Source organism: Danio rerio, chromosome 14 (assembly GCF_049306965.1).
Source record: "Danio rerio strain Tuebingen ecotype United States chromosome 14, GRCz12tu, whole genome shotgun sequence".
Lineage (NCBI taxonomy): Eukaryota > Metazoa > Chordata > Actinopteri > Cypriniformes > Danionidae > Danio > Danio rerio.
This window is the reverse complement of record NC_133189.1, coordinates 42,411,894-42,427,500: the sequence shown is the minus strand read 5'-3', so window position 1 is coordinate 42,427,500 and position 15,607 is coordinate 42,411,894. Positions and strand designations below refer to the sequence as shown.

Genomic DNA, 15,607 nt, shown 5'->3' with positions numbered 1-15,607 from the left:
GCTTGGCTAGGCTGGCACAGAAGCACCGCACTATAATAAGCACCCTCTGTTTGCCCAGCGCTAGGCCTAGCATTGTGCCAGTTTGAGTGGACGGGCCAAAACCGACCCACAAAACACTAAAGACCTCGCTAATGGGATTCTCTTTACAGTCAGGCATGTCCTTAGCCAGCTCGAGCAGGGCACAGGGATATTGCTGTGCGAGGACCCCGGAGGGATGCACAGATCTGAGAATAGCGGTGCCCGTGTCCGCGTAGCACAAACTGGAGCACATCTGTGCTGGAGGTGTTGGAAACGTGCTGAGCGTGTGAGTTTTTGCCTGTACTGATTGATTGTGTGGTAACAAGTAAATGCCCTGTTTAGCCAAACACAGCCTGGCACCATCTGTCTGAGAAGCATATAAAGCCTGTTCAGGTAGGTGCAGACATACAAATGCAGACGCACAACGATTTAAGAGCACGAGTAGGGTTCGATTGGCTGGCTCCGGCCCGGTTGGAAAATTTGGGCCAGAGCGCGGCTCGGTTAGGGTCAAGTGCAAAACTGAAGCCGCAACGTCGCACTTTTAAAGGCCTGTTTTATATGGATTTATTACTGATTGTTATTTTTTTAATGAATGTGAACTGGCATGATTTATGCATGATTTATCAAAGATGAAAGCGGGGTAGAAGGTTGCATAGGGGTGGCGTGGTAGGGGAATAGGTGCAATCACGCTCAGGCTCGGTCATTTATTGTGGTCAATAAAAATAAAATAAAATAAAATATATATATTTTTAAACATATTAAAAAAAATAACAACAACAAAAACAACAATGATCAATCTATCATCAACAACGACGACGACAGTGACAACGATGACGGTGACGACAACTACAACTATTACAAACTACAACTATCGAAAAACAAAATTTTGACCTTAAAATGTTTTTTGAAAAATTACTCCTTTTATTCTAGCCGAAATAAAAAAATAAATAAATATAAGATTCTGTCTGGAAGAAAAAATACTATCAGACATACTGTGAAAATGTTCTTGCTCTGTTAAACATCATTTGGGAAATATTTTAAAAAGAGAAAAAATAATAATTCAAAGGAGGGCTAATAACTTCCACTGTATATGAATATGGAAATGTGCTGAGAATGAGAGTTTCCCTCTACTGATTGATTGTGTGGTAACAGGCAAATGCTGTGTTTAGCCAAACATTGCCTGGCACCATCTGTCTGAGTGTATATAAAGTCTGCTCAGGTAGGCAGTGCCTTTAAGACGAACATTCTGTAGGAATGCACATGCACTTAGACACACATGCTGCAAAGACTTAATGTTCACTCGAGATTTACAATGCAGGTTAATTGAAGATACAGTATCTGAAACAAAATATCTAACACAGTTTTAGTGTCTTAACGTTAAGTTTTACCTGGAGGCGAACAGGAAAAAGGCGTTTTAATAAGTCTTAATAAAAAAAAAAAAAGCTAAATAAATAAAGTTTATTAATTGCAATAATAATAATAATAATAATAATAATGATAATGATAATAATAATAATAATAATAATGATAATAATAATAATAATAATAATAATAATAAATATGTTATATAATATATATTATTATTATTATTATTATTATTATTATTATTATTATTAATAATAATAATAATAATAATAATAATAATAATAATTATTATTATTATTATTATTATTATTATTATTATTATTCATTCGTTCATTTTCTTTTTGGCTTGATCCCTTTATTAATCTGGGGTTGTCACAGTAGAATGAACTGCCTATTATTATTATAATTATTATAGTTATTATTATTATTATTATTATTATTATTATTGTAATAATATTAATAGTAGTAGTAATAATAATAATAATAATAATAGTTATTGTTGTTGTTGCTGTTGTTCTAGTTGTTCTAGTAGTAATTATTATTATTATTATTATTATTATTACTACTACTACTACTACTATTATTATTATAATTATTGTTATTATTATTATTATTAAAACTACTACTATTATAATAATAATAATAATAATAATAATAATAATAATAATAATAATAATTATTATTATTATTATTATTATTATTAATGTGTAAACAAAAATGCTAAACTTGCTTTATTGCTTTATGTTAGAGTAAATTATTTTATTAATTTCATATTTTAATATTTGGAACACAAAACACTGTCACACGAATCCAAACATACTCTGATTCAAAATTTTAAAACACATAATAAAAAAAGACTTTTATAATATTTTTTAAATAATATATAATACAAAATAAAAAAAAATAACTTGTTTAGAGTTCAAATATTAATCTATTTAATTTTTTCCTCAAATATGTACATTTTTTTTTCCACATTTAGACACACATTTAGTTTCCTCAAAAAAAAGAAAAAAAAAAAAGAAAATGAAGCTGGATCACATCCATTTCTGCTTCTCTGGAGAAGCTGTACTTCTGGTGGACAATGTTATTTATCACGGTGTTAATTAGGCCTCCGAGTTATGATTTAATTAAATTCAGTGGCGCCTTCCGTTTAAAATGTCTTCAGTTGCTTGCTGACATCACCGCTATCTCTCACAGCCCACACACACACACACACACACACACATACACACATGCGAAATGTGTTCATTCAAGGTGTGAGAGGAAAAACAAAAAGCATGTCTTTCATGTTGTCATCAAGCTCTGCCCAAATTAGAAAGTGAAAATGGAGTCGTGGTTTCTCTGGGATGTGTTTTGTGATTACTGCTACTACACACACACACACACACACACACACACTAACACACACACAGACACACAGACACATTTCTATATCTAAGAGTGGACTATCGTCAACATAATGATGGCTCTATAAACAATTTCTACCCTATCCTTAAACCCGACCCTCAAAAAGAATGTGTTGTGTTTTTGCATTTTTACAATACTTCATTCTGTGTGATTTATAAACATGTTTACTCATGGCGACCTCAATTTTGGTCCCCACTGTGACACAAGACCCAATGAGTCTGTTTGCACTCAAGTTTAAGTCCCCATCGGCTATAAAAACAAGTAGACATACACACACTCCACTAAATGATCCACTCAATGTTATTTTGGGCCTTAAATACCACTCAGATAAAGGCCTATAGCTTTAACAATAGCTCTGTTGATTTTTTTCCTGCTGAATAAAAATGTCACAGTCTGTCGAGTCTTTCTCCTTGACCGCAATAGGCACTGATATGCAAATGTGAATGTTTTTCTTTTTTTTTTGTCTGAAGGAAATTAGATATTGTTGATCGCTGCTTTGTGATTCAGAGACTGTGAAGAAAAAAAAAAACATAAGCACTGTCTACGTCAAACACAAGTTTACAGTTCACCTAAATCACAATTCATATGTGCTTCTACATTGTGCATTGTTGTCTTTTAGTATATCGTGGCTTCTTCTGCAGCTGTCATATTTGACATCTCAGTTTTTGTGACTGAAAAAAGACTGATAGCAAAACACCCATACAGAGTGATGAAAAAAGAGAAACTACTAAAACTACCAAGAGATTAGTTTTAAACTACTATCTATCTATCTATCTATCTATCTATCTATCTATCTATCTATCTATCTATCTATCTATCTATCTATCTATCTATCTATCTATCTATCTATCTATCTATCTATCTATCTATCTATCTATCTATCCATCCATCCATCAATCCATCCATCCATTTACTACAGAAAATGGTACTGTGATCTGCACTGTAAAAAATATTGCTGTAAAATTTACAGTATTACTGGCAATTTTGGTTTCCAGTAATTTGCTTGTAATAATAAATGTTTACAAAGCGATGTAATACTTTCGATAGAATCATAGCCCGAATACAAACATATAAATATAACCATGCCTAATATCTCATGGCCCGAATAATGTTCTATAAATTGTAAAAATATTGATGCCTTTGATGCAGCAAATCCAGAGACTGGTGTGTACACTATAATTTTATATGAAATTCACTTAAATGTGTGATATGACTAAAAAGTCGTCATAAACAAATATTTTCTGAATTCAAATGAGTAGCAGCTTGGACCCGGAAACAGTATCTTATACTTCATGACTTAACAATAGGATACTGTAACGATTAAAAGTGCACAGTAAATTAACAATTACAATTGTGTTTTGCAACACAATTGTAATTATCAATTTGCAGATTGCTTGTAAATTTATAGTATTACTGGCAACCAAAATTGCAGCATTTTTACAGTGTGGGTTATTCCACATTATGTATTCCAATATTTGCGTCAAAATTTTGTACAGTATTACTGGCAAAAGTTACAAAAATACACTGGAAATTACAAATTTAACAGTGCTGTAATACTAAGTGCATTTGATAGTATGGTAAGTTTATTTTGTTGGTCCATATTTTTGGTTGAGCTGTCTCTTTAAGTACCTTAAAATTCAAAGCTAAAAAGATAACACAGGAACATGTTCTTTTCTTTTTATTTTCCTTTATCTAAGTCCCATAATTTATTAGAGAACACCACAGCTGAATAAACCGCCAACTTTTCCAGCATATGTTTTACACAGCAGATGCCCTTTCAGCTGCAACCCAGTACTGGGGAACACCCATACACAGTCATTCACACACATATATGGCAAATGTAGCTCATCCAATTCACCTAAACCGCATGTCTTTGGACTTTAGAGGAAAACAGAGCACCTGGAGGAAACTTACGCCAACATGGGGAGAACATGCAAACTCCACACAAAAATGCCAATTGACCCAGCCGCTCTCGAACCAGTGACAGTCTTGCTGTGAGGCGGCAGTGCTAACCACTGAGCCACCTTGTCGCCCCATGAATATGTTAGTAATTCAAATATAATATATTTAAATACCATGGCATAAGCATCAATTTGTCAGACTTAAACATCAACCCAAAAACATTCACCCTCATGCTTCTAAATTGCTAGTAAAACTCCAGACACAGCAAGCGGATGTTGATAAGTCCATTTATTGTACTAAAATTGGCTGAATACAAAGTACATTCACAAGAACAGCACTTTCAGCTAGACTGTCTGCAGAGTTGACAGAATCTCTATCACTGGCTTAATGTAAGTAAATGACTCATGACATTAATCTAGCCTGCCCATCTACTGCTTCTGTAATCATTGTCTCAGACACACAGAGAAGAAAAAATCCCATATGTGATCATAAAATAAATTGTTCACATTACGGACATACTGTCAGGTGTACCGTGTATTTATAATATTTATATATATTTATATATTTGATAAATATCATTCAAAGCTAGTTACATATTTACACATGTTCCCCCCTGCGTAGAGACGCAGGAATGTCGACGTCTACAATATTCACATCAATTCGTGTTTTCTGTTCAAAGGCAAACGTGTATTTGGTGTCTGTCTTACATTGTGGCACAGTCATTGGTGTGAGGCGAACAGGTCAATGCCTTCATCAAAGCAAAAGAGAGAGAGAGATAGAAAGAGAGAAACACTGGAATGGAGTTTATGTAACAGTCATCCAGGGTCAGAAATTAACTTTTATTTTAAGGGCCAAGATTTTACTTCAGGTATTGATTTCTGTGGCATCTTTTAAAAACCTTTGTAAGGGCCATGTTGCCTTTTACATGAAATCCTGTACTGAAATACTTAAACAAAACTAATGACTTCAGTTAATCTGAATATTTTACAAATACTTTACTATAAAACATTATTATTAAACAATCTGTTGAGAATTAAACAAATCTCATTTGAATTAAATATTAAAATTAGCATATTTCTTGTATTTTATCTGCATTAATGTGAATGCTAAAAGAATTTATGGATCATTTTGTCTAATCTACAGTAAATCCCTCAGATTCATACACTGTAAAATATTACCAGAATTTCACAACTTGTTACTGTAATTTTTCGCAGTAAATTACATTAATATCCCTTTATAGGATTTAACTTGGATTTTTTTTTTTCTGAATTCTATTGTAATAAGGCAGGCATCATGATTACAGCAAATTACTGTTAAAAGGGGCTATATCTTTTGCACGTTAGTTATGGGAATTCCAACACTTTATTTCATTCAACAAAGAAATTAATACACATGAATTGCTAGTAAAAGCACTTTTTTGATACTTAGAAATTATTACAGAATTATGGTTATTATGTACAACCTTACATTAATTTAAAGTGAATTTATATACAGTTCGTTACAGTAAAAGTAATGCAACTATTTAAATATATATATAAATTTACTGTAAATTTAAGGTAGAATATTTTACAGTGTACGCACAAGAGAAATGTTTGCAATTGCTTACAATGCTTAGCTTTCAAATAAGTAAACAAAATCCTAATTTAAAGCAAGCAAGCAAATAAATAAATAAATAAATAAATAAATAAATAAATAAATAAATAAATAAATAAAGCTAATTGACTTTCTCGTTTGTCAATGAGCATGGTTTTTTGTGGCATTCTTAGTCATTTAGCCCAAGCGACTTTACAAATCGTCAGTCATCCATTCGGGTTAACAAATGCCCCTGATTGGTTATTACATTCCCAAGTGCCACAGAAATGTGTGTGACTGCCCAAAAAGACACATGATGCAACATACTAATTGACAACTGTTTCATTTTTTTAAACAGTGCAATTTTGTGGGGATATTTATTTTTATTTGCCCCATTCATTTCCAACCCTGCAATCACACAGTCCCTTTAACAAATGCCTCTGATTGGCCACTGCATTCAGAAGTGCAACCACAATGTGTGATTGCCTATAAATAAACTGTAGGCAACATACAAATTGATGCTTTTCATTAGTAAGGCATTTTTTGGCCCCATATCTTGAATTTGCAAGGCTTTTTTATAATAATAATTTGTTAATTTCTAACCCTAAAGTCACCCAATCTACTTAACAAACACAACTTGTGTTCAGGTTTGTACAGTAAATGTCAGATGAAGCCAAAACGGTGATCATTTTCTTGTCTAGGTGTAATTTCGGGTGTTTGGACGGATGACAAAAAATGAGCAAAGGAGGGAAATATGAGCAAAGTGCAAATTCATCATTCGATTCGGCTGCAGTGCAATCTTTTCTTTTATAAAACTATTCCCTCTTTTTTTAATGTAGAGAGATGAGAAAGACCGCAAGTTATGGGACTAAAAAAAAATGCTGTTGCTGTATTTGATAAGAGGTCAGAGTGCATTATAGAAGAGCTATTAAGTGCTCTTAGGTGATTTTTCAATGGATGTGAATGAGTCTGGCTGTGGCAGGGAAAAGAAGACAGAGAGGAGAAAAAAGTGAAGAGAGGATATTGAAAAAGAGAGAGAAGGCATACCTACCAAACCCTGGGTGTTTGCAATGATAGTAAGACTCCAATGGGTTTCAAAAGGGGACAGGAGAAGACAGGGAAGAGGGAAGGGGGTGAGTCCGTACAAAAGAGTTCATAGCAAAGGGAAGAAACGCACAGCGGAGAGGAGGCAAAAACGTAGATATCACAAATCCATTAGTCCAAATTCCTTGCAGTGTCCTTAGAAGACAGATATCCGCTCCCAAAAAGCTACGGAGGAAAAAAAAGTCAGGGTTGGGGGGGGTGACAAACATCAGCCCGTCAGTTTTTTCCTTTCCGACTTTGTCCGTTTGGTTTTCTCATTGTTTATGTGCGCAAAAAAGGTAGTTATATATATTTCAGAGATGAAGAGATATGTGTTATGGCAAACTGTGACAAGAGGCAAGCTCTGTCCTACTCCCGCAGAGCAAAAAGAAGAACATTTTGGAAAAAGAAGAACGTTTAAGGCAGTCTTTTTTGGCCGGCCCCCTTCTCTTGGTCAACGCCCGTTACAGCACCTACAAGAGGATAGATACGACTTACTACTCACGTACTGGAACGCAATACATTCCATGCAAAATATGTCTAGCAAATACCAATCAATTAATAGTGCAATTAAAACATATCTTTTGACGAATAAAAAAATGGAAACAGCATAAGGTGGTGAGAAGAGCAAGGGGGCAAGACCAAAAACCTGCATTATTCAATCAAAATGTGGAAGTAGAGCTCATTTACTGTTATTTTACAGGTTATTCTTACATTTAGCATGCGGTTATGAACATTTTAACATTGTACAACAGTAAATTCAATTTATGTTGTGTGCTGTCCATCCGGAGAGTGCTTTGAACAAACCTGTCCCCGTTTAATCCACACTTGTACAACAGTGCTGCATACCATTCTTTCTCTCTCTTTATCCTGTTATCTATTCCACTTTATGTAATGAATTCCAATATATGTAATGCTTGCATGAATATAAAAAATCAAAGTCCACAAAACACAACATACACTTTGTTACACTAACATTCAACGTTTCAATGTTACACAAAGCGTGACTACAATAGTTTCCACTACAGATCCAGCTGGCTGACAGCCAAAGGGTCTCTCACAATACAACAACACAGACCGCTCACACGGAATGGTGCAAATTGACACTTTTTATTTTTTAGAATTGTGTAGGGGAAATTTTTTTTTTTAAATTTGAGCCTCTAACTTGTATCATATCAGCATGTATGGGTATGCTAAGATAATTTGTGACTCATTTTGTCCGGTGACTAATCTAAATCCCTCTGAATTGTCTTTGGTCCTTCATAAGCACAACAGAAATGTTTATGATTGGTTACAATGCTAAGCTCACAAATAAGTAAACAAAATTCTAATATGCAAAACAAGCAAGCAAGCAAGCAAATAATAATAAACAAACAAACAAATCATAAATAAGTAAATAAAATAAATAAAATAAATAAAATAAATAGAATAAATAAATGCCATTTTGGTATCCTTATCATGTACTTTTTTAGGCATTTTTAGCAATTTTGCCCAAGGGACTTTACAAATCGTCAGTCATCCATTAAAGTTAACTAATGCCCCTGATTGCCCATTACATTCACAAGTGCAACAGAAATGTGTGACTGCCCATTTATTTATTTATTTATTTATTTATTTATTTATTTATTTATTTATTTATTTATTTATTTATTTATTTATTTATTTATTTATTTATTTATTTATTTATTTATTTATTTATTTATTCATTCATTTAATAATTAATTAATTAATTAATTAATTTATTTATTTATTTAACTTTGTTTGCTTGTTTATTATAACAAATGTATCTAGCGACTCAAGCCTTTTAGGTCTTGTTAAAAACTTTCCAAAGGGTATGTTGTCTTTACAAAGTTTATCCAGAAACTGATTTGAACAAACCTGCCCCCCTTTTAGTCCACACTTTTTCAACAGCGATGCACAGATGGTCATGCAATCAGTTCTATTTTTTTTTTCTTTCCATGCTTTCGACCTTTACTATATTTAACATCCTAGCATAAACAGGTCACAGAATTTAAAAAAGCCAAAAGTCCGCAAAAAATTTAAGAATAAAATCTGTTACTTAAGGATACATCATATATATATATATATAAAAATAAATAAATAAAAAAAAAAAATATATATATATATATATATATATATATATATATATATATATATATATATATATATATATATATATATATATATTGCTACAGTATATACATTTTTGTTAACTAAAATGAACTTTTTTAGACATTTGAACTTACATCAGTCAAAGTGACCTATGTTAAACTTCTTAAGCTAAACTTTGAATAATAACAAAAAGTAAAAGAAAAAGTAATATAACAACCTTAGTCACACAATTTTTGCAGTATAAGAGACATTGCATAAAGTATGGCAAACATGACTATAGTATTTTACCACTAGAGTCACCGCTGTCTAATCCAGAGGTCCAGTTTTATTCACAATTGCTCCGTTTTTATTTATTAATTATCCTTTTTTGCCCCTTTAAATTAACTAGTTCAAATGCATTTAAATATACTTTAATATTCTGTGGAAGGTGAAGGACTAAGAAAAGTTTATCCAATCAAAACATTTGGCCTAAACCTTACGATAGGCCATCCTATTTACCTGACAAAATATGCAATTACAAACGTCTGTGCACCCTGTTTGCGCAGAGAGGATTACAATCACCAGCATGTTCATATATTATTATGCTAATATATTATAATTACTGCGACACAGTGGCGCAATAGGTAGTGCTGTCGCCTCACAAAAAGAAGGTCGCTGGTTCAAGCCTCAGGATTTCTGTGTGGAGTTTGCATGTGATTGGGTTGCCTCCGGGTGCTCCGGTTTGCCCCACAAATCCAAAGACGTGGTATAGGTGAATTGCGTAAGCTAAATTGTCCGTAGTGTATGTGTGTGAATGAGTGTGAATGGTTGTTTCCCAGTGATGGGTTGCAGCTGGAATGGCATCCGCTGCGTAAAAATGTGTATAAATCCAAGATTAATAAAGGGACTAAGCCAAAAAATATAAATGGGTTATTTTTTGTTCCAGTCAAAAACATTCAATGTTTAAATATCTATTACGTATGTGACCCCAGAATAATAAAGTGACTGAGCCGAAAAGAAAGTGAATGAATGAATGAATTATAATTACCAACTGTACTATAAACATTTCTCTCTAATAAATGTTGTTGTATTGTAGTGATGTTGTCTAGTGCATGTACATGCATTGAGGAGGTATTGCTTTGGATGACAATTTTAAGGGGGGGACATAGACTTTCAGTGGTATCTGGCTAACGTTAGCACTTTCTAAGATCTCTTATTGTACTTTTAATTTGCTATCCTGCGTTCACACAATCTAATTAACAAAAGGAACTGCCAACTCAAGCCATTAATGTCATGTTCAAAACTTTCTAAAGGGTATGTTGGCTTTTAAAACTTCATCCAGATAATGATTTAAACAAACCTTCCTCTCTTTAGTGTACACTTTTACAACAGCGCTTCACAAACAGCCATTCAAGTTGTCTTTTTTTTCCTCAATACTAATGCAATATTTAATGTTAAAACACGGATATGAAGAAGTCAAATCTCCCAAGAAATTTCCATACAATCCCTGCTACTCGACGGTGAGACGTTACACGAAGTAGAGCAAGAGCGACTACAATATTCCCCCCCTTAGAGTTCCTGCTGGTCCTCTCTGCTTTTACAGCCAATGACTGATCCAGAGGTCTCTCACAATGTTAGGACACAGACTCCTCACGCAGTAGGCACAGCTTGCCTACCGGGTGCAGATCAGCAGGAGAAATGCAACTGACATTTCATCTCATCAGTAGGCAATGAGGCACTGCACAGTAACAGTTTCAGCCACTGCTTCACTGTACCCTGCTGACACAAACACCAGCTGCTGCAATCTGTCCAGAGACCAGTGTGCGCCTTACGGATCCCGCATGTCACTAATACAGACACACACTTTTTATCACTGCGTTAAAGGCAACTCGCCGACTCGCTATTCAGGTCTGCCTGCTGCTGACCCATCGTTTCAGATGCACAGGTGTAAGGTGTGCAAGTTATGCAATGCATGGTTTTGTTTTCTCAGTGATTTAATGAAGATTCTTTTGGATTATTTCAAAAGATCCTTATGCAGGGGTGCACTTACAGCCCAAAAAATAATGTTTCAAAATTATGGGAAATGAATGAGAAGCTAGGCTCGCACCAGATGCGGAGAATGGTGTCGCTCGAGTTTAATTATTTGAACTTGTGTGGTAAATTGCACGATAGAGGTGAATTTTGTGCAAACTCACAGCAAACGCTACGCATTCCACATCTTTCAGCCAGCACAACGATAATTCGCCTCCATTCAAGCATTTCCATTAAGTTTGTATGTAATATACTCATGTGTTTGATGTGAACCCAGCATAAGACCAGCAGAGAAGGAATGAATCTAGTGATGTAAGCAGTTATAATGATATTTATCTACCTCTCCTTCTCACCCGCATTCTCATGTCGCCCATACACACATTAAATGTATATTTGCTTTATCGAGTTTTGTGAATTGTAGTTGATTAATCCAACTGTATTTGTGTTTTCGTGCATATGCTTTTTTTCTACTCTGCAGCACTACAGCATATACTACTGTTGTTTCAATAATTAGTTAATAGTTGAACATTAAGTGTTTTTTCAGTTACTTGTATAAACCCCTGCACCACATTTATTGTATTTATTATGACCTGTAGATATACCCGGTATATACAGTCCCTGACAAAAGTCTTGTCGCTTCTCAATTTTGTAGAAACACCTGCTATTAACCTATTAAAAGACTTTTAGGCAGAGTTTCACAAACAGGGCTTAGATTAAGCCAGGACTAGTCCTTAGTTAAATTAGGCTATTTAAGCCACATTTATAAAAATGGCCTTAGAAAAATATATTACTGGTGTGCACCTGGAGACAAAAAAATGACACTGATGTAATTTAAGACATCTCACCGCAAGTTATTTTGAGTTGAGACAGCTCAAACATGCAATTTATTCTTGACTAGCCTTAAACCTTGTTTGTGAAATCGGGGGTTAAACTTTTAATTAATCAATTAATGTTAGAAATAGCTCAAATGAAAATCTAAAACCCTCCCAAATGATGTTTAATGCAATTAAATAAATGTGTTTCACAGAAAAATATTTATCATTTAATCAAGACAAAAAGGTCATGATCTGTCGCCTATACAGAAATTGAACAAATTTACTGCAAATACAAAAATAAGACAGCAAATTATATATAGCGGTGCTGTAAGATCCAAATGTAATTTCTTGTATGACTTCCATGAGCTTGAAGGACTGCATCCATGCAGTTTGGCAAGGATTCATACAATTTATTGATGAAGTCATCAGAAATAGTAAAGAAAGCAGTCTTGCCTGCCTCCCAGAGTTCATCAATATTCTTTTGTCTTCCATGCTTTTTCTTTCATCCTACCCCACATATGCTTAATAATGTTTACTTTTGGGGACTGGGCTGGTCAATCCTGGAGCATTTTTGTTGACACAAGGACTTCATATATATATATATATATATATATATATATATATATATATATATATATATATATATATTTTTTTTTTTTTTTTTATCCTCTGCCCTTGATGCTGAGACACATTGAAGGTGTCTGCCACATCATCAGTGCATCTGGTCTTCAGCCTTTTGATAATCAACACTGTTGCCACTGGCTTGCTCTGATTGGGACTTGTGGAGCTGCACATCAATGGATTTGCTTGTCAGTGTTTGAACCTTTAGCAGTGAAATTTAAACCACACTGAACGGAACTACACTGAACTCCAACTCTGAAATCTGAAATTTTTACCAGAACTATGTTAAGCTGCTTTAACACAATCTTCATTGTAAAAAGCCATTTATAAATAAACATGAATCAAATTGAATTGAACTTTAATCTCAGGGTGAATTTTAAGTATGTTTGCAGAGGTCTAGTTGCAGTTGATGTGAAGGTCTAGTGTACTGGGATTCCTTTTATACACACCTAAGACCTAATTGGTCCATTATTAATAACAGGTGAAGCTCATATAACAAGGCGACAATACTTATGTCTTTGCAAAAATCGATTCAATGGGCTTTACCAAGATGGGAATATTAGAATACATTTTGACAGTTTCATTTTGCACTAAAACAATTACAAAAGCTGTAAGGATTAAAATTAACCATTTCTCAAAAAAAAAAAAAAAAAAATCTTGATTAGAAATATATTTCAGCTGCACTTCAGGTCAATTTGTATACAAATGACAAGACTTTTGCAGTTGCCAAAAGTAAACAAAATAAATAAATAAATAAAACGTTAAAAAGTAGTCAAAAAAAGTTAATCAAAGTTGTCAAAGAAAAAAAAACAGGCAATGTTTTTGGTTTAAGGAGAATTTTAATGAAAAGTTTTGAACCACATCAAATGCTGACTACTGTATATCAGCTGGTATAGCATATATAATTTATATACATAATGTATAATTTGGGTGGCCAGAGTTTTAAATTATTAAATTTTAGCATGTCCAATTAAAATTTAAGCATTTTACCAGCAACAAAATTGTGGCTAGTAAAAAAGCTAAGTGGCTTGTAACTTTAGAAAACTACTAACCACAGTGGCTTCTGAGCAGCAAAGTTTGTTAACCCCTGTATAAAATATAAAAAACACCTTTTCCAGAGATGGTAAGCAGCTGGAAGGGCATCCGCTGCATAAAACATATGCTGGATAAGTTGGCGGTTCACTCTGCTGTGGCGACCCTAGATTAATTCAGTGACTAAGCCGAAAAGAAAATGAATGAATGAATGAATATAAAAATACTAATCAATTATTATTATTATTATTATTATTATTATTATTATTATTATTATTATTATTATTGCATATTGTAATATATGTGGGTTAAAAATATATTGCAGTATTTTTTTATTATTATTAAGTTAATCCAATTGTTCACTTTTTACAGATCATATACAGTGAAATTATGTTATGATCATGGCCATAATTTCATAATAATGAAGTGAAGATGTTTTTCTATGTGCATACATGCCACACATTCACACATCCCGTCAGTGGTTTATGGCTTCAGATGCACCCGGCAGGCTTTTAGTGGCCGTGTTCAAGCTGTTTTCTCAGATCTAATCACTGAGACAAGAGCCCTTCCCTAATCCTGGTCCTCACCTCTGCCACGACGGCATCTGTCGGAGTGTGTGTATGCAGAGCCACGAGTGTGTCGACCAGCATCTGGGCCTAATGAGGCTCACAGACACACACTGCACCCGTTTAACACCTTCCCATGAGCACCTGTGTCAGAGCTGACCTGAGATGCTGCTGTTGTTTTACCTTTACACACTGAACAATGAAATAAAAGTAAAGTAAATAGATAATGTAAGCTGGATCATATGAAGTCTTTTCAACTTACATAATCAACTTGAATTAGGACAAGTTAATATTTATGTAGTTGTTTGTTCATTCGTTCATTCAATCGTTCATTCATTCATTCATTCAATCGTTCATTCATTCATTCATTCATTCATTCATTCATATATTTATTTATTTATTTACATTCATCTATCTATCCATCTATGTCTATCTGTCTATTCAGTCATTTATTTATTTATTTAATTCAGTTTGGGTGATTAAATGCTATTTTTTTCTAGAATGGGGTTTAACGCAACAGATGGTTAATAAAGGCATAATAGAACAAACAATAAACAGGAATATGAATATGAATAAACCGATATACTTGAAAAAAAGGTTTGGGTTGGTAAGGTTAAAATGAAAGAAGTCTCCACATATTATCTATTAAAATGGTAAAATAATTAGCTAGCAACCCTGAAATTGCATTACAATTCATAAATAACCATCCTAATAATAATAATAATAATAATAATAATAATAATAATAATAATAATAATAATAATAATAATAATGTCACCAGACACTTATATTATAAATCAAATATTAATATTTTACTAAAACACATATCTATTAAATCCAGTAAATATATTGTGTAATACAATTGAACATGACATGACATGACATAACATAACATAAATAATGTTTACATTAAGATGATAAAATGTAAAAATAATCTAGATAAACCCATTCATGACATCAGTTTTTTAATCATGCTTATAATTTCCTCACAGCACCTTTATGGCTTATTTATTTTGGAGTATATTTTCTAAACTTTGTAATTCAATTGTAACCAGACATTAATATACAATTCTTAATAAAGGTACCAGCCAAATGCTTGGTGAG

The 15,607-nt window shown here is 33.2% G+C and overlaps 1 protein-coding gene across 4 annotated transcripts in view; it reads right to left on the bottom strand.

Moving 5' to 3' along the window:
* The window catches only part of pcdh1b (protocadherin 1b), a 305,888-nt gene that overhangs the window by 52,209 nt on the left and 238,072 nt on the right, over positions 1 to 15,607 (bottom strand). The window contains exon 5 of one of the 4 annotated variants that reach the window (XM_695671.11): positions 6,421 to 7,820. The exons of the other annotated variants lie outside the window; for them this stretch is intronic. Coding sequence (XP_700763.6) covers positions 7,765 to 7,820 — 56 coding nt within the window. The 3' untranslated portion in view covers positions 6,421 to 7,764. Of the gene's footprint in view, positions 1 to 6,420; positions 7,821 to 15,607 lie in introns of those variants that run through there. 4 annotated transcript variants of the gene reach the window in all.